Source organism: Lepidothrix coronata, unplaced genomic scaffold (genome assembly GCF_001604755.1).
Source record: "Lepidothrix coronata isolate B3197 unplaced genomic scaffold, Lepidothrix_coronata-1.0 Scaffold200, whole genome shotgun sequence".
Classification (NCBI taxonomy): domain Eukaryota; kingdom Metazoa; phylum Chordata; class Aves; order Passeriformes; family Pipridae; genus Lepidothrix; species Lepidothrix coronata.
In genome coordinates, this window is record NW_016690380.1 from 401,518 (window position 1) to 424,862 (window position 23,345).

The 23,345-nt window shown below is 40.8% G+C and overlaps 1 protein-coding gene across 6 annotated transcripts in view; it reads right to left on the minus strand.

Moving 5' to 3' along the window:
* Nucleotides 1-2,207: 2,207 nt before the first annotated feature.
* The window catches only part of CDH5 (cadherin 5), a 29,678-nt gene continuing 8,540 nt past the window's right edge, over nucleotides 2,208-23,345 (minus strand). Inside the window, exons 1-13 of one of the 6 annotated variants that reach the window (XM_017832296.1) lie at nucleotides 19,615-19,677; nucleotides 18,233-18,302; nucleotides 15,218-15,419; nucleotides 12,731-13,019; nucleotides 12,525-12,641; nucleotides 11,611-11,775; nucleotides 11,032-11,219; nucleotides 9,046-9,299; nucleotides 8,329-8,471; nucleotides 7,772-7,896; nucleotides 6,179-6,287; nucleotides 5,654-5,899; nucleotides 2,208-4,869 (exon numbers count right to left, since the gene is read on the minus strand). In XM_017832296.1, the coding sequence (XP_017687785.1) occupies nucleotides 4,364-4,869; nucleotides 5,654-5,899; nucleotides 6,179-6,287; nucleotides 7,772-7,896; nucleotides 8,329-8,471; nucleotides 9,046-9,299; nucleotides 11,032-11,219; nucleotides 11,611-11,775; nucleotides 12,525-12,641; nucleotides 12,731-13,019; nucleotides 15,218-15,406 (2,331 nt within the window). In that variant the 5' untranslated portion in view covers nucleotides 15,407-15,419; nucleotides 18,233-18,302; nucleotides 19,615-19,677 and the 3' untranslated portion in view covers nucleotides 2,208-4,363. Of the gene's footprint in view, nucleotides 4,870-5,653; nucleotides 5,900-6,178; nucleotides 6,288-7,771; nucleotides 7,897-8,328; nucleotides 8,472-9,045; nucleotides 9,300-11,031; nucleotides 11,220-11,610; nucleotides 11,776-12,524; nucleotides 12,642-12,730; nucleotides 13,020-15,217; nucleotides 15,420-18,232; nucleotides 18,303-18,856; nucleotides 18,891-19,614; nucleotides 19,726-23,345 lie in introns of those variants that run through there. The other 5 variants (XM_017832298.1, XM_017832297.1, XM_017832295.1 and 2 more) reach the window with 5 other exon arrangements.

Below are 23,345 nucleotides of genomic sequence, written 5' to 3' on the forward strand. Positions count from 1 at the left end.
ATGCACTGGTTTGTAGGGGCACTGCAGGCCAGGCCTCGAACTCTCGAGGCTGCCAGAAGAGCTCTGGGACTGTTTGCAGCCCAGGTCTTGCTGACTTCCTGAAAAACCTTCCTTGGCTTATGTTGTTTAGGTGTTTTTGCCTGGGGAGCTCTGCCCTGGCTCGTTCTGGTTGTTCTGGTAACCTCACCCTGAGCACTGGCTTTGAAGTGGAGGTTCCTTTGTAATGAGGAATTAAGGAATTGCAGATATTGCTGATTGATTGTGGCATTGATGAAGGGGTTAACTGGAATGAATTAAGAGAGCCTTGTGGGACAGCAGGTGGGACAGCAGGTGGGACAGCAGGTGGGACAGCAGGTGGGGCAGCCTCTCACTGAGGATAAGTGGAAGGAAATGCTGTTTTTCCCTTTTCTATCAGATCAGGCAGAAACAAAGTCAGGAAGCTGAGAGAGGTCAGCAAAGAGCTGTGGGTGTTTATTGCTCATAAAAGAGCATTTTTGGTATTATTTTCTTCTTCTTTCCCTGATGCAGACCAAAAGGGTGTCTTTATGTTTTCCTTTCTGTCATGCTTTTTCTATGGGCTATATTCAAGCTAAATCATCCACTGTGATCTGATCAGACTCTTATTAATTCCCTGGTAAGATTTGATGACTTGTGGTACAGCAAGATTGTGATAACTTCTTCAGCGGGGAAAATATCACCTTAGTGATGTCTTTCATTCCAGAAAGTGTGTGAAGGTAAAACCACAAGTTTTATTTCTTACTTTCTCAAACTTGAAACGGTTATTTAAAAAATTAGGTAGAAAGAGAGAATAGGTCAAAAAAGAGATTAATTTTCTTCTTTTGTGCTCGCCCCACCTGAAATATAATGAAAATAAATATAACTATTATTTCTAGCCAAATAGGATTGTATATCAGCACGTTTACTACCACCAGAGCATTTCCCCTGCACATGACATAAGTCTAGCAGTGAAAGCATTTACAATAAATGTTCATAGGTGCCTCTGTGCTCTGAACTCTGAGCTCCAGAAACCAGCAGGGCTTTACATGGCTTTCCCTCCAGTCAGTGCTGGCTGGGGCACAATTCCTGTGCTTGGCAGGTCCCTCCTGGTGCTATTCCAGGCTCTTCTTGCTGAAAGGAGAAAAGGGAAGAACCCACTTATTGAAGAACAAGAACTCAGAGAAGATGCTTTGATTTCTCTTTTATAACTGATCCTTCTGTTCCCACTGGATTTGCTGTTGAATTCCTGTGCCCAGTGTGTCAGTTGGACTGGACTGTAATCAGATAATGTGTGATAGAACATGTTCTTTCTTTCTCTGAACAGTGGAAATTTGCTTTGATCAGGGGACCTTTGCTCCCCTGACCTACCTGGGACACGTGGCACTGGGCCAGGTGTTCACACTCAAAGAGTTTTCATGGCTGCTGTGATACCTATCAAAGATTCTCATCACAAGTCATTATTTCATTGAAAATTCTAATGGGGTGGGAGTAAAAAAACCTTTATTAAATGGCATGAACTTCGGCATCTGAATGTAATAAAATAATAATTTATGATATATTTTTAAGGATATGAGATTAAAATGCATATTAATGCAATGATTAATGAAAACCTTTATGAGACTCTCTGCTACAAGTTGCGAGTAGCTGTTTAATCAAATTCTTTCTATGGAAAAATGCATTTCATTATAACTTAATTAGCACATCTATTGTGTTTTTAATATAACTTGTGCTAAAGTGTGTTGGATCTGGAGTTTGCTCATGGCAATTAGCAGTGAAGGAATTGAACTTTTTTGCTTTATTCCAGGCTTTGTAAATTATAAGTGCTGTATCTGGGGAAAATTGATGTAATTTTTTTTTTTAAGTGCTAAAATAATCCTGGGAATTGTTGGGGCAGTCTTTAGTTGCAGTAAGAAGGAAGGGTAAGAAATTGTGCTATGTGGAGCTGCAGATTTAGGGATAATTTATTTCCTGTTGCTGATGTGTGACAATCCTGGGCTGTGAGAAAGTTGGGGCTTTTTTGTCCCCCAGAGTAATCCTGCCTGCTGTACAGGGAGTGGGAGAAAGCTGCTTTTACAGAAAGTCCTTTGGGGTAATTACAGCTAGTCTGGGTTCTCTTAGAGCACAGACACCAGTGTTTTTATGGTTGAGGTCAATGTGGCACAAAGCCTGATATTGTCCTCTATGTGAAACTTATTAATGCACAGAAAATACAAATTTGAGATTCACTTTTATGTAGTAAAAAAAAAAATACAGTACAGGAATATAAAAAGGAACTTTACATCTTTATACAAGGGAACTGCATACAGGCTTCCAAAAAAAACAACTTTAAAAAACCCGAGTACAGGTAATACTTAAAAACAAGGATTACAGGTAATACTATCTGGGTGATGCCTACCAAAGTACTTTAGTTACTGCACTACATAATTTAACAACTAACTTTACCTGTTGATACTCAATACCTTAATTACTGACAAAAAAATTAAACTGTATTAGTAGTTAGCATTCTTTATAATGTACCAACATGTGGAACCCCAATAGCATACACTGTTGGCTGGATTAAGCAAGAGAGAATGAACACATGAAAAATAAAGCCAAGGCTGTCATCCCAAAATGTGCTTCTTTTTTTTAGTGAAAGATGGGATCCAAAACTGATTTGACTGATGGACAGAATTCTACTCAGTTTTCTTTTAGCTCATATTTGAAAATTTGAGTGATTGCACAATTGATGTGACTGTACATTAGTGTCCAGGCAAGTATATTATTGGATAACTTTTTTCCAGTAGTTATCCAGTTTAGGAGTGATGTGAGACCATATTATAGTGCATTCCTGTTTCCTACCAAGGAAGAATTATGGGGGGAGTGTAAATTAGAGATGACATGAAAAAGGGAAAAGCAAAGTTGTGAGGTTCCATTATATTGGTTTAGGAAAAAAATAAAATCTAGTGTTATTTGGTTAGCTAGCAGATTTAAATAATTAAATCAACTAAACTAATACCTACAGCTCCAGCACAGATGCTGCCCAGGGCAGTATCTGGGTACAGGGCTCTGTTCCTGCTGAAGGCAACAGGAATCTGTGTTGCTGCAAGCCAGGGACAGGCCATTGTCCTAAGAGACCCGTTTTTTCCAAAAAATGTATTTGGCTGGGGAACTTCCCCCCGCGAAGTTTCATTCTGGTCATTCTGTGGCTCTTCCTCAGGTGAGACACTAAACACACAGGGATGGAGAAGCTGCAGCTCCAAAACCTTCCTTCCACTGGTGGTTCCTTGTGCAGATGAGAGTGTGGGTGTGTAGATTCAGGTTTAGAAGTCTGCAGTACTTTCCTAGGAGGAAAATACTGGTTTTACAGTACCCGCTTAGAAAAAGTCACAACAGATTCACAGTAATGAGGCCCTTCATTTGTTTGTCCCTGAAAAATACAACTGCATTAATAACATTGAATAAAAACCCTATTCAGCCTCTTTGGAAATATAGAGAGACCTATGCTTCCATCTAGAGATGGAAAAGTACAGTATTGGAGTCTTAACATTCCCCTGATGTCCCCATTTCCTGCCCTGCAGGATATATTCCATGGAGTAACACTAAAATCCTATTTACAGAGAGAAAAAACAATTTTGCTGTTAGCTAGAGCAGATTCTATCATGCCAGAAAGGTGCCTGAAATCATCATCAGGCTGTTAAAAATGACAGATGAAACCAGATTGTGTGTCTAAAAATCCTGTCTAATTTTATCTTGAATAACTCGAATATGTAATCAAAGACTATAAAACAAAAATAATTAATAGAATGGAAAGAAGGAGAAAACATGCCTCTTTTTGAAAATGATGGAATAATTTCTAATATTAAGTGATGGACCATATGTTCCTCCTCTCCTCTACTGGGTAAGCATAAGTGTGGAACATCAATAAAGATGTTCCAGAAGGGGCAGGCAAAGCAGCCAGCTGGAGATACAGGGGGCTTAAAACATCCCTTAGCAAGGCCACTGAACCTCTCTCTCCCAGTGGATGGTGACCTTGGATACATGTTGATGGAAACAGTACAGGAGGAGAGGAATGAAAGAGAAAGAGGGGGGAAAAAGCCCACTTTTTAAGAATTGTCTACCTCGATGGGAATCCTAGGAGGCTTGAGCAGGTCCATGAGAAGCAATTTTGGGGACAGAACTGAATGTTAGCAAGGACAGCAGTGCTGGGGGAAGTTAATACACATGGTCTGTGTGTCTTTTTAACCCTACTGTTGTCAGGTTTTTCTCTCACGTCTGTTTGAAATCCTAGTATGGCTTGAGGGAAGAGCTGTGAGTTCTCCTGTGGCCGCTGACAGTCTCCTGGTGTCTATTTGTGGTGGGAGGGAGAAAACTCATGGCTAACTTGAACTTAATACACAAAATCTTCACTAGGTTCTGATCCATACAGCTCAGCCAGCATTTTAAACCTGGGTCCCCAGTCATTGAGGAAGTCGTAGTCGACGTCCGAGTCCGAGGAGCCCGACTGCAGAGAGCTGAGGGACTCGGCGATGGACTCGGCCCCCTCGTAGCCGTAGATGTGCAGAGTGTCGTAGGGCAGCAAATCCCTGTCGTTGTCAGCTTCGCTCTTCTTCTCCTCGATCATGCTTTCCATTTCTCCAGCAGCAGAAGTTATAGTTCCAGGAGGCTTTTGGACTTGTGCATACGGAGAGGGAGCAGCCTCTGCCTTCACGCCGTTCTTGCGCACGGAGTTGAGCACGGACACGTCGTAGCTGGTGGTGTCCATTTCCCCACCACCTTCCTCGTCATACCTGACCAGCTGCTCATGGATCTCTGCCACGCTCCTCCCCAGCCCGCTCAGATCCTTCTTGTGTCTCTTCCTTAGGAGAAGCAGCATTGCAAGTACTGCAAAGAGAACTTAAATGAGCACGTGTAAATAGAGAGGCAAGGCAGTGAAACAAATTGCATTTAAGATATGTAACACAGTCTGAAGTGGGTTTTTTTCCTGAACTGATTTTTTTAACACCTATTTTTTAAAGGAATAGTTAAAAATACTGCTTAGCTGTAGGATTACTATGCTCTGAAGAAGTTCAGTCTGGACAGGAATTGCACCCCCGACTCTCGAGGTGTAATCACATACATACATGGTGTCACAAGTTCATTGAATCACCTACTGCCTGCAGCTGGTAAATCTTTTAATGCCAAGCATCAAATGCTACTTATGTGGCACTTGAAAAGTACTTCAAGCAAGAAAAAGTACTGTGCCTTCTCTGATAGATTTCAAATGCAGCAGATAAGCACTGCTCTGCTGGCTTGTGACAGATATATTTATGTGTGTATGTTCACTGTACTGTTTAAAGGGCTTCCAGACAAGTTCAGCCTTTGGAAACAGGAATCCTATTGTTATTGCCCAGCAAAAATTTCCTATTCTCTAGCTACATGTGAGCCTGGCAGCAGTAAATCAAGTCTATTATGCATATGTGCAGTAACCTTTCCAGTGACTCAGCCTGCCCAGTGGAGGGAACAGCTTTGTAGCTGAGCTCTGTAACACACCAAAGAGGAAGAACACGTGAGATGAATCAAATGGTTACAGAATTTCTGGCTCTGTGGCCATTTTATAGGCACAAAGCTTTTGTAGATCTCAGTTCAGAAAGAACAAAACCTTTTAATGCAGAGAATATTACCCGGGTCAGATCCTTACCAATGATGGTGAAGATGCAGATAAAAATGGCCACCAGTGCTTGTATGCTGACTCCCACTTGTTTGGCTCTTTCCTCACAGAAAGTGAAGTTGCCTTTTTCGTTGCACTTGCAGACACTGATGACAAGAGTGTTTGTGCTGCTGAGCTCAGGAACACCGTTGTCTGAGATGATGACAGGCAGGTAGTGGATTTTGGCAAGTTCACGATTAAACTGTCCGTATTTGACAGTGATATTTGCTGTGTTATCTGCAAGAAGTAATGACATCTAATTAAGTGATAATCTCTGCCAGATTTTCCTTAAAGTTTCCCAGTCTGGTGGTACATCTTCCCCTTAGACAGAGCCAGCCTTTAGAGAAACTTGGCTGGCAACAAACAAATTTTTTTTTTTCCAGTATGTTAAGCCTTTAAAAATAAATATTACTTAGCTCAGCCAGACCAGTCACAGGTCATTGCTGCAGTTTTTCTCCCCTGAGCCCCAGTGTCCCACTTGGAGCAGCTGAGAAAGGCATTGCAGGGATACTGTACCATAGTTCTCAATCAGGGAGAAGTTGCTGTCTTCTGTGGCCAGGGAGAATTTGAAGAACCCTCTGGGTGACAGTTCATCCTTGTCAGTAGCTGAAATCCTGACGATCACCTACAAAGATGGAAGAGGTCACAGCTTTCATTACACATTTTCTCCAGTGATAAAATCATGTAAAGTATTTATGGAGCTGGGCTGTGTGTCCTGGGTAACCCTTCAGTAACGGGCAGGACACAGATATCTCATGATGCTCCTCTTCAAGTTCTTTCAAGGCAAGCAATTCCTTTGTAGGTCTTCTAAAAGATCAGTTTTGCCTCTTCAGATTGTAATGAAAGCATAAAAAAAGCCTTATGCTGAAAGATATGTGGCTTCTTTAAATGCCTAAGGTGGCTGTCTTCTCAAGTGTTCAACCTACCTGGGGGTGTGACTGTCATCCTTGGAATGTCACTGAGGCTGCCACACCTGAATGACATGTTGGGTTTGAAAACCTCAACCTAGCATAGATTGGATGTATAGAATAAGAAAAAAAAGTGTGTGATTATGTCCCCGAGATATTTTAAAAATTAAACTAAGGGTGAAATGAATACCCTCTGTGTTATATCAGATTCCCTCAAAGAGTCCAGACTGTGACAAAGTCTCTTAATGAAACAAATATTAAATGTATGGGCTGATGTCCTGGTTCTGCCCCAGATACTGATGTTATTCTATACCATCTTACTTCACTGCTGGGGGCAGGGGAAAGGGCCTCTCTCTGTGTCTCTCCTGAGAAGAAAGGGTATTCCTTTCGGGCTGAGGGAAGTGTGGGGGGCAGAGGGTCTGTCCACCACTGCTTTTCATTGTCCCAGGCTTGGTGAGCATTTTGCCTGTACATCACCCTCTCTCTGTACCCTTGCAGTCAGTATTGCTGATGGTACAGTCTGTTTTCTTATCTTATTGCTGTTTCCAGTGAATTGTTCTGATCTCAATCTTTGCCTTTTGGGCTTCCAGCTGGAGGGAAGGGAGTGCCAGTGGGAGCACTAAACTGGGGAGTACCATTTCTAAACCATGACACAAAATGTCTTAATTAAACAAATGTTACATGTATGGGCTGAATACTTGTGTCTGAGGCTGAACATGTAAATCCTAACATAACATAAATACTAACATAACACCATTTTTGCCAAACACTAACACTATTGTACGTGCAGATATGTGCACTCTGCTGACCACTACAATGATGTCACATGCAGCAATGTTTCTCTTGCTATTCTAAAGTGGTTTCCTTCTCAGTATCACATATGAATATTTATGTGATAGAACCGAATTGCTGATTTTTGCTCTGCAAACTCGACTGTCCTTCATGGCTCAGCTGCTAATGCACGTACAGACTTGAGAGCCTGGAGGGAGAGGAGCAGCACAGCCCATGTGTGTGAGCAGATAAAAGTCAATATTCCAGCAGTATGATGTCCTGAAGAGATTTTCCTGTCCACTGATGTTTTGGGAATCAGTGAAAAGAGCAGGTGTTTCGGTGCAAAAAACTAATTTTTATTAACAGACAACTTTCACTTGAGCTTACAAGTAGTAATTCAGGTTTTGGGGAAGAACTCTCCCGGTCTCACCTTTCCTGGTGCAGCATTTTCACACACTCTGGGTTCCTCAGGATAAACAAGTTCTGGAGCATTATCATTTTCATCACCAACTATTACATGAACATGGGCATGTGATTCTCTGTCAGAAAGACGACCTAAAATGACAACAACAGTGCAGGTCTCAGATGTCTGGAATCCCAGGGCTGGCTAGACCCCCCTTTCTACCCTTTGTGCCCCCTTTCGTGCCTTCTGCATGAAAAATATGGAGAATTTGTAGCTCCATCTTTAATTTAAACTTTTCCCTTGACATTTAGATATTTCCCTACAAAACTTTCCTAATGGGCTAAATCATCAAGGATCTTTGAGGAGTCAAATGACCCTTTTGAAGTTCATGGCTTCCTGATTCTTCACACTGTGTGGCTGTGGGAAGATTTGGAAGATTATTGTGCAAACCCTGAAGCATTCATGTAATTTGTAGCTTAGTGGGAACAGGCTGGCAGGTTGTGGCTTTCCTTTTTGATAAGCTACAGCCCTGCTGGAAAGGTGTTCCCTGATTTCTTTCAAACAGGGAAGTGGGTGGCACTTACCATCTTCAAGGACTTCCTGAGCTGCTACAGTGATGTTGTATGAGGAGCTGAATTCTCTGTCCAGGGGCTTGGGAAGTTGAATAATTCCAGTATCAGACACCCTGATATAGTCTCCATTAGGACTTGCTTTTCGTCGAATAAATCTGTTTTTCGTTTAAAACAAGATATGTCAATTCCAGGGGCTAAAACTATGATTCACTTCATTTCTTTTAGTGGAAGGTCAGAGAGTTCTGGTGTGACAAATTACATTAATATCTTGACCAGGCAGGCTGAGAATATTTCCCTAAAACTATGCAAGCTGTGAGAGTAAAATACATCTCTTGAAAGAATTTCCAGATTATTGTACTTTGTTGTTTCAGAAGTCTATTTTCTTCTCCAAGCACATGCTTGGGAGAGTTCTTAGAATAAAAAGTATAGCACTAAACTGTAGCCATGGGAAGATATCCAGGATTATACATTTTGCCCTAAATGTGCAAATGTTTCATCAGTAAGTTCATGTGGTAATTATATGGGTAAGTGTAATTTATGTTCAGATTTTGGTTACCATATATATCCATAGCTGCAGCGCTGGAAAAATTGAATTGTATTCTTTCTGGTTTTTGTTTGGCGTTCACATTTTGAGAAACGGGGCCCAAGTCTCAGTTCTTTGTCAAATTCTTGGCATCCTAAAGAATTCTTCACTTCAAAGTAGAATTACTAAAGCTGGTGCTGTCTTACCTGATTTTCCGTTTAGCTGCGTCGGGGTCGTGTGCCCAAACTGAACCAAGTGTTCTTACTTCTGCATCATTTTCCATGACTTTAAATTCATATGGTAGTTTAGTGAAGACAGGAGGCTCATCCACATCAGTGACTTCAATGGTGACTGTTGAAATGCTCCTCGAGCCACCAGATTTAAAATACCGGAGATCAACGGTGGGATCTGTTGCTTCAATGTCAAACCTGTATTCTGCTACTTTTTCAAAGTCCAGGGGCTAAAAAAAAGACAAATACAGAAATTCTTCCATTGGAAGTGTCCAAGCAAATGTTGCATTAGCTAGCTGTGCAAATTTAAGCTCCAAGCTCTAACTCGTGTTTGGAAACATTACCAAACTGCATCTTGGCTGGACTGATGGGAGAGCATTTCCCAGCTGAACTTCTCTGTCATAGCGTGGCTTTAACAACCCCTGGTTTGGAACAGACTCATCCAGCATTCTAAGTTCAGTAAGTATTTCTTGGTTTCAACACTTTTCTTTTTATAATCCTGTAACAACCAAACCTGGTTAAGTTCCTTTTCCCCAAGGGCTGGGGACCAGGTTGTCCCTTGGCAAAGTTTCTGTTCTGAAGGCATTCCAGGCAGACTGCATAGGTGCACTGACTGATAGCTGGGGCATTTAGTGATAAATGACATCCTCTTCCCTGTTCTTCCCATTGCCTGAGATTGTAAAAGGAGTCACACAATGGGAGGAAGGCTTGGAGCTCGGGCAGCTATGGCTCGTTTCAGTCTAGGCCCTTTGTGATATTGCCTGAGATTCTAAAAGCACTCTGAGATACACAGGAATTAACTGTGGTGACTCTTGTTTTCCTCTTTGAGCAGACATTGCAGGTGGAAGTGATAGTACTTATCTAGCAGCTGAAATTTTATCTCACATGGCTGCATATTTAACATTATGACATGTGCATGGCCAACATCACATTACGAAACAGAGGGTGAACTCTGCCTGCTATGCGTTAAAAGAAGAGCTGATTCCAAATCCCTCTGTAGTGGGGAGTGTTTGTGTGGGGTCTCCTGCTGCTCCTCCTCTGGGCAGCAGTTGCAAGCACTGCATTCCTCAGGTCATGGGAAGACCAGAGGAAGGGCTGCATTAGGTGAGGGAAAGCTGCTTCCTCCCGATGTGAGCTGAGGACTTCACTGCCAGTCTTGAAGTTCTTGGTAGTTTTTCCTCCTTCTTAACGGCATTTCTAGTCTTAACAGTTACAGAGAGATATTTGGAAGTAAAAAACACATTCCTGTCAATCTGAGGATTACAAGAGGTGATTTATAGTCCTCCCTACTCCTTTTTTTTAATGACAATTCAATGCAATCAATGAAGGCTGGTTTGGCAGAGCTTTGCATGATGTAGGAAGGTCCCTTGATACAAATCAAGTAGGTTTGAGAATTTAAAAAACCCAAAGAACAAATCTTAATAAAGACTTTGGAGAGTCTGGACCTTCTTAATGAGTTGTAAGAAATCAGTGGGGAAGCTCTGAAAACACTGAGGAAGGTAAGGGAGCTGTGGCTCAGACTGGAGCAAATGGCAAACTGTAAAGAGCCACTTTTAGAAGTGGTCAGGTGGACTTGTTCACATTTTCTGCTTTGGTTTCACTTGGGCTGCAGAATGGAAGGATTCTTTGACTTGGTCAGTTGGTTCAACTCTTAAAATCACTGATTCTTTGAAGCAGCCAACTACCTGAAGTTTGAGAGGAGCCCAAGGTGTGTAACCTGAATATCTGAGTTAGTCCCCATTGCACTCTGCAGCAAGTCTACATTTTTTCAGGACTGGAGATTGAAACGGACTAGAAATCACCAGCTCTTCTTCTCACAGAGCTTACAGAGCAGGTGTTCAGGATTAACATATTTCATACTGACTTCCACACACTTCCACTTTTCCTGCTGCTAATGCTAAACCAAATCGAACAGTCCTGTGAAAAAAACACAATAATCATCTTTGTTACTGGGAAAATTACCTTCTTTGGCCTAATGATTCCTTCATTTGTGTATGGATTTGCTACAATTTCAAAGGTGTCCCTGTAATCTCCTCGGACAAAACTGTATTTTGTGTTTCTATGTTGTGGTTCATCGACATCTTCTACTTTGACTCTGCCAACTTCTCCTCCTACTGAAATGTTTTCAGGCACTTTAAAGTGAAATGATGCTGTTAAAAAAAAAAAAAAAGAAAGACATGAAGAGTGTGTTTATGGAAAACTTAGTTAAATTTGTGCTTAGCTTATAAATGTACAGAAAAATATTTCACTGAGAATTTAGCATTTATATCTCTAAGACAGTACTTTGATGTATTTTTTTCTAAAAGTATAAGTAATACCCCAAATTGTCAAGATCTTGTCCAAAGTGATGAAATTAATAGAGATTTTTGTTTTCTGTTCTAGGGGTGCAAATTGGGACGAAATACAGAAGACCTTCAGAATAGGCAAGATTCTTTTGGCCATTTTTAAGATAAGTTGCACTGTGTTGAACCAGGACCTAAATTCATTTTGGTTGTGTCAACGCCTGGATTCCAAGTGCTCCAGAACTTGCATTCCACTCACAGTGTTTGAACACTGGGAAGTTGTCATTGATGTCAGATAAAGTGATGACGACTGTGGCTGTGCTGGAATCCCCTGAAGTCCCTGGAGCATCTTTTGCTTTGACAATAATTTCATATGTTGATTGAGTCTCTCTGTCTAAATCAGGCCTTGTTGTAAAAATCACACCTGTGAAAAAATAACATTGAATATGTTTAGATTTTGCATGTCCATCATCTCTTAACTTTGATAACAAGTTTTTATCTTATGCCACACATTCAGCTCTAAGTAGAATTTTTACAGGGGTGTTTTTCTAAGGTTAGAAATGTTAAAAATATTTCTGCATGATGGAATATTAGGAGATTCTGTGTAATATTTAAACTGATTTTTTCTGTTTAGAGCAGTCTGACAATGTCTAAACTTGGTCACTACAGCCTCTAGAATCTGTCTGAGCACCTCTTTACCTGCATTATTTGCTCTATAAGACTAGTGTGGTTACAAGAGATACTGACAGGAATTCTAAAACTGGGTAAAATTTAAGCAGGAAAGTTTAGGAGATTGAATGATTATTGATTATTGAATGCTGCTTCAAAATTTATGTATTTCCTTTTCCTATTTGGTCAAAGGAATGATATCTCTCCTGAATTGAAAACATGAACTCAGGTCCTGGTCAGTCTTTTCATCAGTGGGAAAAACATGACCTTTTATCTTCTCAGTTCATTAAAGGTACCTGGTATCTTGACTTTTTTAGCTCATTTCCAGATTCAGGTGGTGACACTGCGTGGGTGTGAATGAAAAATCTTTCTCAATCATGGTTAAAATTGTATTGCTTTATTATTATTTCTTTTTTTCCAGAATGAAGAAGGCTTAAAACCCTGTGTTTTCTTCACAGGGTAGGGTAAGGACAAAGTGTAAGGACATTTGTGTATCTCACTTACCAGAGTCATCAATGGTGAAATATTCATCTCCTTTAATGACTTGGTAACTCACCGTGGCATGACCTGACACTGTTGGGTCATCAGCATCTACAGCTGTCACTTTGGTGACTGACGTTCCTGGAAAAGGATTTTCAAACAGCATATTTAGTATGAATTCTGCATTTTAACCAGAGACATGAAGGCAGATGACTGACAGAAGAACATACCTACTGGTGACATTTCTGGGACAGATCCATTGAACACCTTTTGTACAAACACAGGGACATTGTCATTGATATCATAGACCTTGATGATGAATTTAGATGGGGGTTCCAGTGACTGGTTGTTTCTTCTGTCAATAATGAGAGCTGTCAGCTCATACTCTGCTTTCTTTTCCCTGTCAAGCCTCTCAAAGGCATAGACATCCCCACTGGTCTCTTCCACTTTAAAGATGGTGTTGGCATATTCCCCTTCGATGATGTACTTGGCGTTGTTGTTCCTCACACTGGATGTGATCTGGAAGGAAAGGATAATTCAAAGAGATAAAAGTGGGCTTTGGCACCCGGATGCAGCACAGTTTCTCCCAGCAGATACACAACCAGGATTCCTTCAGTTCAGCTGGAAAACAGAATGGCCAGCAGGACTTCTGCTGTCAGCTGGAGAGTTACTGAGCTAAAGCCCCAGAGCAGCTACAGTGGGGTTACAGGATGAAACTTGCCTCCAGACTGAAACTTGGTTATATTTCAAGAAGCATTTTTAAAAACATATCTTGTATTTCTTGAAGATATAGATGGTTCATGCTGTTAACACATATGAATCATTAAGTGTCTGCAATAACACACACCAGCAGGTTCAGTTTGAGCCAGTCTGGTTTGCAAGTGACTTTCTGACCCTACCAGGGCTTTTGCTCAGGTTACACAGGGTTACAGGGGCAAATCTGCATTCACAGCTGCTGACATTGTTTAGCATCAGTCTCTTTTCCTTAGCATTTAGCAGGATTCCTGCCACAGCTGACAACTTGCTTGTGTTTAGTCACATGCAATTTTTTAATGGTCAGCCTTCAGGCTCATGCTACGACAGTAAGGTTAAATTTCACCTCACAGATTTGAAAATTGAAGATCACATGCAATGAAAAAGGGATGGGGCAAAAGGAATGAACATTAATCAGTTTTAAAATGTAATTTAATCCAATTCCAAATGCTTTTGTGCATTATTTAATCTGCAAATAATCTGGTGATTCTTCCCTTTCTATACCTTCACCCATATAAGAACACTGATAGAAGATTTAAACCATAGTTTTCCATGCACTATATAAGCATTCTTATTTCAGCAAGCTATTTATCAGGGATTTCTGGGTTTGGCCAAGAGTTTCTGGTCTTTTGTTACTGATGTTATCATAAATTTCAACTGCTGAGCATTCAGGATTTGATTTATCCCGTAATTGTCATTTACTGTCAAATGTTTTTTTAATTTCAGTTTTCTATTTTGAAATGTTTTGCTAATATTTCCTTCCCTTATTCCAGATATTTAATCATGTTTCTGGCTGCTGGAGAGCAGATTACAACTCTGGAGATGTAACAGGAGAAATAACCACCCCCTTGTCTCAAAGCCTGTGCCTTCTTATTCGGTGTAAAAAGTAGAGACTTCTGAGAATGCCTTTTCTAATGCTGAGGATGAACACACAAAGGAAAGCACCCAAGGCTGGGAAAGATAAAATCAGGATGTATCAGCATATTCCTGCAGCTGTCACTCAGTTGTGCTCCCGTGGCCTTTCTCTAAAGGGTTTATCAAGTGTTCAGAGCTGCAGATGTGCCCACACAGCCCTGGCAGAGCAGTCAGATGCTGCTGCACAAAGGGAATCCTCTCATTTAGAGCAGCTCAGCAATGGAAGTGTTCTCCTCAGTCTGGGGCTGAATTGGGCTGAAATGGGCCACAGATGCCCTGTGTGAGCTGAGAGCACCCTCTGGCCTTTGCTTTGTCCCTTGTGCTTTGTGCAGGGAACAGCAGTGATGCAGAGGAGTCTGTTCCCTGTGACACAGCCCTGACTGATGGGATTGTTCACGTGGGAGGAAAACCTACAACTGCATCTGTCTGCAAAGTGTCACAGTGGCTCAGTTTGAAAGACTAGATTGGAAGAACTTTGTCTGGGTGATATGCAGTTAACCACAGGATTTTATGAGCACTGCCCTGAAGAAAATGAGTTTGCAAGCAGGTCGATGCTCGTTATTATTTTTAAAAATTGTTTTCTTTCGCTTTGTGAAACAGTTTTTTTGATTGTGTAACAGTACTGCTAAACATAACACCTCTGTTTAGTATCCGGGCTGAGAGATGTGAACTGTGTATTTTTTAATGCATATATTTTTATTTGCTGATCTCTGAGGTTTCTGAAAGAATCTTGTCCTGCCAGAAAAATACTGACAAACATCAAGCACCAGACTTCTTCCTGAGTGTGCCCTGCACACAGTGTTCTTGGACTGAGGATGCTCCGTACCTGCCATTCCCTAGAATTTATTTGTATTCTCCAGGAGAATTAGAGTCCCTTCGACATTGTTATTGATTTACTCTTTGCCCAAGATTTTAACACTTTAATACGTAAGTAATAAATCCCATTCTATTTCTTTTTTTCTCTGCTGCCCAGACTGCAAACAAGCAATGCTTTCCAAGATCCTCATTTACTGCTTTCTGCTCATTCTTGCTGACAGATTGCTGCTTACCTTGCCCACATGGTGTGGCAATGGTGCATCAATCTCCTCTTTGATGTGCATTTGGTTCCATATCCAGTCTCTCTTCAGCCGTTTGTGACTGGCCTTGTTTGAAGAAAGGTTTTGGGGTTTTTTCTGACTTTCTTCGTCAGCAAATGCGAGAGTAAAGAACAATGAATGGAGTAGAATAATGTAGTCCATCTTCTTCTGCAGCCTAGAAAGTAATATAAAAATGAAAATATATAACTAACGACAGAATGAGATTAAGCAGAGAGAGCACATGTAGAAGTGCAAATGGACATTCCTTCTGTAGGGGAGTTTAATTACTTTATTTCTTTGCATTTGCCTTAGCACCAACATTTGAAATGTCAGGCTTCTTCCTTCCATGAAAGAGTTTTAACTGTAAAAACCAAAAAAAATATTTCAATGAAATAAAAAAATGTGTTTTGAAAGCTGGCAAAGAGGTGACTTGAGTGACCATTGTTAGCCTGAGGAGCAGATTGAGCAGAAAGATCCCTATGGACAGTGCTGCCCATGGCAGAGGTCAAAGTTTGTGTTAACTCCACTTGAAATGAAATGTTCCATCTTGACAAACCCCAGTGCAACGTTTTGACAATCCCTGACACAAGATGTGCTGTAGTCAATATCTTCATATGGAAAATATTGACTTAAAGTTAAAACTGGCTGGTTTTTTTTTTGGTGGAAAAAGTGATTGGTGTGAGATTTCCAATCAATTCCAAGTACAATACAGCAAATGATCTTCCTCAAAGAGCTCATTTATTGACTCAATTAATTGTCTTTTGAAACATTTGAAGACACACATGAAGTTTCCTTATGCCCTCTTCTCAGGCTTTACCATCTACAAAATGATAATTTGTGAAATGATTCTCAACTGAAACCATATTTTTACATCATGTGTTAATATTAGCAAACTTCAGGCCTGACTTTCATATCAGATTTGAGGAATTATTTTAATGTAAATTACTAAATTTCCCTTTCCCAATATAAAGGACTGTCAGGGAACTTTAACACTCAAGTAATCAGATTTTAAATTGCACATAAATGACTTTCCATTAGCTTTTAGGAGCTGTCAGGTGCACATCAAAAATAAACCCGTTAATTGTGATGAGAAGTTGACATCACACAGGTTGCTGGATGTGAGATTAAATTAATATTTTCATCAGGAAGGTGCTGAGACATTTCCAAAAGTACTCTTTGGTAACCAGGCAATCAGTGTTATCCTGTGGTGCAGCATCATTGTCAGGAAAAAGATTTTATTTACCATGAAATTTTGCTTTCCTGTACTTTTCTCTCTCCTGCATTGTTATACATAAGCTGAGGAACATTCCTCCTCTGTGGCTCTGGAGGAAGTGACCGAAAAAGGTGGCTTTGAAGTTGCTTTTTAATAGCTAAACTGTGCTTAATACAGTTTTCTGGATTCAAACAAAACCTTTTGATTTAGCTAGTTTTTTGTATTCTATGCACTTTGAATATTTTTAGAAAAATTAGTAAGATTTAGTTGGTTTTGTATGTTTTATTTGTGTATATGGACACTTTACAACTGGAAACTGGAAGGCAGTGATTTGATTACAAAACATGGTAACCAAAGGAAACCAGTTGGCTGATGTCAAGTAGTACAGGCTGTGGTTTTGCAAAAACCAGAGTGCAGTGTTTAAAAAGTCCCTTTCTCTTGTTGCTCTGGTAAGTGGAGCTCTCCTGTACTGCTGCTGGGAACTTGCCCACTAATACAGAAAGTGCTGATTGAATCTTTTTAAATATGTTTGCATTTCAGCTGAAACTTAAGCAAGCCCTTTAACTCAGCAGATCCATTTGTGTTCTTAGATTTTAGGGTGGCTTCACTTCCTTTAACTCTTCATTAATGGTTTCCTTGTTAATACTTGCCCAGCCTCCTTGGTAAGTTAATATTCCTTTGTGGGTAATTTGGTGGAGCTTGGCCTGCCCTCTGGTTCCCCCTGTGGGTCAAACACAGGCTGGGATAGCAGAACCTCCTGCAAAAAATGGCTCCTGCCTGGCCTTTGCCACCTTTCAGAACTGCTCCTGTTGGCAGCAGTGACAGTGCCCACTCACACTGTGTGTGCTCTGCTCCATGGGACAGGCTGGCTCTGAGGACACTTCTAGGATGCCATGCAGGTTTGGTATTTGGCCATTGTGGAGTCTGTCACTGAATTCATCCCAGCATTTCAGAATGCCCTTCGTTGGCAGCACACGCGGGCACTCCCGGAGCAGTGACGGGACGAGGGCACTGTCCTGGTGTGAAGGCCACGCTCCGTGGATGGCAGCCCTTGACAGGTTGTACTAAATGCTCTCTTTTCTGGCATTGATAGTTTTCCTTCCCAGCAGATCTCATTGGAAATGCCAGAGGCAGTAGCAGAAGAGAGACATTCCCATGCCTGGGCAGGAGAATGAGTTCCCATGGAGTCACAAGAGAGAAAGTTCCTGGGGGGTGACAGGGAATGACATTTCATTCCTTCCCATGCCCGCTGTGGCAGCCAGGACTGAGGAGAGGAAATCACATGCACCCCTGCAAATAATGACCCCTGTGGCCACAGGCTTCTGGAGAAGGGCAAGCACAGCCTGGGCTCTGCCCAATCTCTGCCACGTGGCTCTCCCTGGATGCTGCCAGGAGATCCCTTCCCTGGATTCTGCCAGGAGGTCCCTTCCCTGGATGCTGCCAGGAGGTCCCTTCCCTGGATGCTGCCAGGAGGTCCCTTCCCTGGATGCTGCCAGGAGGTCCCTTCCCTGCTCTCCCCTAATGTACAGTCCCCCGTTATCCCTCTGCCCTTGACTGATTAGCCCAATAATTCAAACTTCTTCCAATTTAAGCAGGGACCATAAATGCTCCTGAAAGTTAGCAGGGGAATGGTTTATTCAAGCAGCTGAGTTTCTTGCATTGCTCTTAAATTTTCTTTTGGCAAATGATGGGTTTTTCCACCCGTATTATTCATTTTATATGTTGAATTATTTTAGCAAATAACTCTTGGTCTGCAGGGTACTATAGACAGTTACCTGAGAAATTCTGGTATTCAAAGTGATTTAATGGAGACGTGGCTCATACACTGAAGTTTCTTCTTGCAGACTGGAAGTAATTATTAAAAAAAAGTCAGGTGGAGATACAGAAAATACTGTATTAATTAAAAGTTTGCGTTTTACGAGTTGTTTTGGTAAGTAATCAGCTGCGAGGGTGATGAACAGCTAATATAAATAAGGTCTCCATATAATGAAAACACTGGAAGAAATATTCCTATGAACATTTATGGGTTTTTTTACGGTATTTGCCTCTCACTTGGTTCACTTCTCACTCTAAAAGTGTATATTAATGCTTATGTAAGGTTAGTTTAGTTTTCAAAGAAATTAGTTCTATGCTTGCATGTTAAATAGAAGTTAAACCAGGTTTCTGTACAGAGACTTGGGGAAACGAGACAGTTACATCTGAAATTATGTATTTTTCTGGTTGATCAGACTAAAACTCATGCTCATCTTTGAGAATTTTTCAGCACCCAAAAAACCCAAATAGTGGTAGAGGAGTGATAATGAACATCCTGAGCCACTTTGAACAAATTTCTATCACACACCAGAAAAGAAATATATTGTCAAAGGTTTGTGTCCCTGATGTTGAGATAATTTTCATACCTGGTTGTGAGGAAGGCTGGCAATGAAAGATTATTTTTGCTTACACTATCTTGGTTGGGATCTGAATAATGCAAATGAAAAAAAAAAAACCCATACAAAAAAACAGGGTTTCACAGAATGGACAACACTGCCAATTTTTTTTTCAGATGTAAAAAATATACATTGATACACTGTCTAAACACTCCCAAATTGCTGTGCTCAGTGAGGATGAGGGACACAGAGAGCAGGATCTGCCCCAGTAACACAATGACTCTGGAGAGCCTGGCCATACAACACCCATTTGAACATTAATTTCTCATATCTATGATGTAAAACCAAAAGTAAATGTGTGAAGGCCATGAGCCTCAAGACACAGAAAGTTAGAACACCACACACAGAAGGGGGACAAATGATCTTTTTTTCTTTGCAGTGCCTGTAGTTTTGCTAAGGAGACAAAAAGAAAATAGCCCTCACAGTACCTAATCTGCCTTTCAGGGGCTGTAAAGGGCTGTGCAAACACATGATAAAGCTCCTCATGTGTCTGTGAAAAGTCCTAGAACCACTTAAAAAGCATTATCCCCTTTAAAGATGCATTTGAAGCACAGTGATCTCCTGACAGGGGACCAGGGTCAGGAGTACCAAGAGTCTCAGATTGTGTTCTCCACCTCATAATTAGTCTCAGATTTTGCTCTTTGTTTCATAATTAGACAATATTGCTCCAACCAACTTCTAACACCCCAGAGAAACACCCCGAGTGACCACATGGATATGTTTGTTACCTTCACTCCAGGTTCTCCTCAGTATCTACGTGACCCTCCTTCTCTCCTGGAGCTCAGTGAGAGGAGCTGAGGGCTCACAGTGACAATGGGAACCAGGGCAGGGCTTCAAACTCTAGTGACACCACTGAAAAAAGCTGTCTGAGAAATTCTGCAACCTTTGATATGAAGCAATCTTTTTTTTTTTTTGCATTTTCAGATATGATTTTTTTCAGAGTGGTCGCTTGGTGGTTTTCTCTGTTTTGTCACTTGTCCTCAACACAGAACAATGACCAAAATAGGCCTTTCCTGAGAACACTGCTGCTTTTTCCTTTCTGCTTTATTGAGCTGATTTAAATGGGCCTGACTACCTGGTGCTATATTTTTGATTGCCTTTATGGCAATTTTATGCATCTGAGAAGTGGTTTCCACTGATGACTAAAGAGTCTGGAGTTCAAATGCCTACCTGCAAACTGATTCTAAAACGACATTTTATATGCATGATGGTGCCTTTAGGTAAATAGCCACTTTGATGACTAAACAATCTGGAGTGCAAATGCCTGCCTGAAAACTCATTGTAAAATGACATTTTATACTTGTGATAGTGCCTTTGAATGAATAGCCACTTCAGCAATGTCTTAAGCAAACTTGCTACTTTAAAAATAACCCCACACATCACTCAGTGCTGTGAGAGCTCTTTTGCTGCATTTGGCGCTGTTCAGTCCTCGGTGTTGATGGTGAGGACACAATTCAGCACTTCTGATTTTCATTCTGGTTTTGGCTCCTTATATTTTTTTTCCTAGGGAAAAAGAGAATTAATTCTAGTCTGAAATTGTTTTGTGATTCCAGTTCCAGGTTTCTGGTAGGTCTAATATAAAAATATATAGATTTATACAACATATAATATTATACATTATATAAATATATACATTTATGTATAATATTATATATTATATATAATATTATTAATGATTTTTTCCCCTGTCTGTTCATCTCCCCAGAAAATCCCCTCCTAGATGATACAACATACAACTGCAGCTCATGGGTGGATGGAGTCCTCAGCAAGGACAGATTCTTCTTTTGGAAATGAAGACATTTGGCTATAAAAGGCCTACATATACTTGCTGTGTGTACATTAAAGGTTTATTACCTTGGTGGAAAGCTGGCAGCCAAACTGGGCTCCCAATCTTTCTCTTATCTCAGGTACAGAACTTGCTAAAAATGGGGGAGGCAAGACCTGAGTTTTTTCTTTTTTTTTTTTTTTAAAAACAAAGCCACTCTCCAAGCTCGAGAGTGGCAGCTTGTGCACTGAAGATGGGTGAGCAGTGAGAATGAATCCACCCAAAGGTCCTCCCAGAGCTTCCTGACACCCCTGCTTGCATTTGGTGACTGATCTTCTGGCTCCAGGTTCAAAGGGTTTCAGTGAATCCTGAGAGAAGGGCACATGAAAAGGCAGAGTGCAAACTGAAAATAAGAAATGTATGGCCTGAGAAGACATTTGTTGTAAACAGAATGATTTTAGAGAAATGAGTGAGGAAGAAAGATCCTGTTTGTTCCTTGGCAAGACACGTTTATGGAAAAGGGATGTGTAGACTGGCAGTTTGTTTGCTAGAGAGCACCCAGACCTGGAAGGTCTGGATCTGGAAGAGAAGCGGGATGAGTCAGGTGCAGGATCAGCTCTGGCATCAGTAAATTCTCCTGACTTTGCTGCAGTTGGTTTTACACCAGTGATGTGCCTCATAATGTTTTAGCTGGGTAGATCCACTGAGGTAAAGCTGTTGGCATGAGCAGGGAAGGCCCAGCCTGTAGCAGGCTTGGCTTATTCTCATCTGTGCACAGGAGAGCTCTGTGTGGGCAGGACAGGGTCACAGCCCCACTCTGGCTCACAAAAATCCTCTGCTGGGAACTGCTGGCTGAGGGAATTCTGAGGCAAGTCTGTTGGACAGTCAAGCACCAAGGCCAAAAATCTCAGAGCTTGAAGGATTAACTGATTTCTCTCAATTTCTAGTTAACCTTCTCTTAATGTGCATTTTCCAAAAACTTTCAAAAATGGATTTGCAGTTTGGAGGGTGCTGTCTGTGCTCCTACATGACTCGTGTCTGATAAGGAATGGATTAGTTATAAAACTATTTTGTTGTTTTTTTTTTTTTTTTTTTTATAGTGTGTCTTGCTGGTGGTGGTTCAGGTTCAATTTCTTGTTCTCAAATAACCCTTTATTTGGCTTAGATCTTGGTTTACCTGTACATAACACCTGTACAGCTCGGAATCAGCTCTCAATTGGACTACTGCTGGAATTCGAGAAAACCTCAAACAGTATCTTTTCCTTAAAAAATTTGGAGGAGATGGGCTGATAGATTGTGCCTGGTTGTTCTGTGGTCTTTACCTGTAGCTTTTTGTGGATAGTGTTTGTTTAAATCTGTTTGGGATCTGAAACATTTCTGTTTGTGGAAATTAATCCCATACCTGCTCTAATAAAACATGTGGCTCTACTTCTATGTACCTGTAGGGTCTGTACAAAAGTAAGCAACTTCCACATAGGTCAAGAGAAACCAGGGCTAATTTTTATGTGTCATGTCAAAACTCCTACACAGTGAAGTCAGTCAGCCAGGAGGGACTCCTCCTCTGGTTCATGTGCACAAGCTTTGATTCCTATTCTCATTTCTAATCAAATAATTTTTCTGTCAATCTATAGTAACCTGGTTTTTATCTGAGTTTCTTCCTTGTGAATCTAATAATTGAGAAACAAATTAAATATATGTTTATGTTTTAGTTATTGGGTTGGTCTTTCCATGGACTTTAAGGAAGCACTAGTTTTTGACTAACTGAATAATTAATTCTTGACTGACTTTTGTTGTTGAAATGACTGCACTGCGTAAGTGGTGGTTGTTTGCTGTGGTGAGGATGACACACGATGGAGGTAAAACAATACTTTGAAGTCATTAAAATGAGTGGTGAGAGCACACACTTTGTGGTCTTCTCATCAGATTGGTTGTGCAAAATTGTTGTTTTAAAGGATGGCTATTTTCCTTTCCTATGAGCATCCTGGTTTGTCCAGCAAGTACCCAGTGTTGGTGAAACTGCCTTGCCCAGGAGAGAAACAAGGATGAAGGTCTATCAGCCAGAGGTCTATCAATCCTTGGGTGACTCTTGAGAATGTTCCTCATTTCCCACTCTCACATGTAGATCATGTCTCTGGCAGGTGCAGAATCCCTGTCTGCTCATTTTTCATGATAAAGTTAATTGTCATCACAGAGACTGTAGAGATACTTGAGTGGTGGTGAAAACCAATTTGAAATGGAGCAGATACAGGATATGAAGCACTAAAATCTGTGTGTCCTGGTGCTGCTGAAGGGTTCTTACTCTTCTACTACAGTCATATAATGCTTTACTATAAACACTTTCCCTGAAGTGTCCCCAAAGTGGATTAGAGTCCTTTAAAGAAGAAGCAAATGGCATTGTCCAGTCTTTCCATGCATAAAGCCTTTTACTTCACATACATATGTGTCATTTTACTTCACATACAAATCTGTCAGTACAAAATACAGGAAAGAATAAAATGTGCTTAAGCACAATGCCCAGGATGAACCCAGCTGTTAAATATGTTGAAGCTCAATTGTGATTAAATTATTAAACTAATTTTTGATGCTGTTTCATAACAAATAAATATATTATCATAAACAGAAGGTTTTGGCATTCTCTGAGTTGTTGCCAGCATGGATAGCATGGAGTTTCAAGGTCACAAACTACTCTGCTAT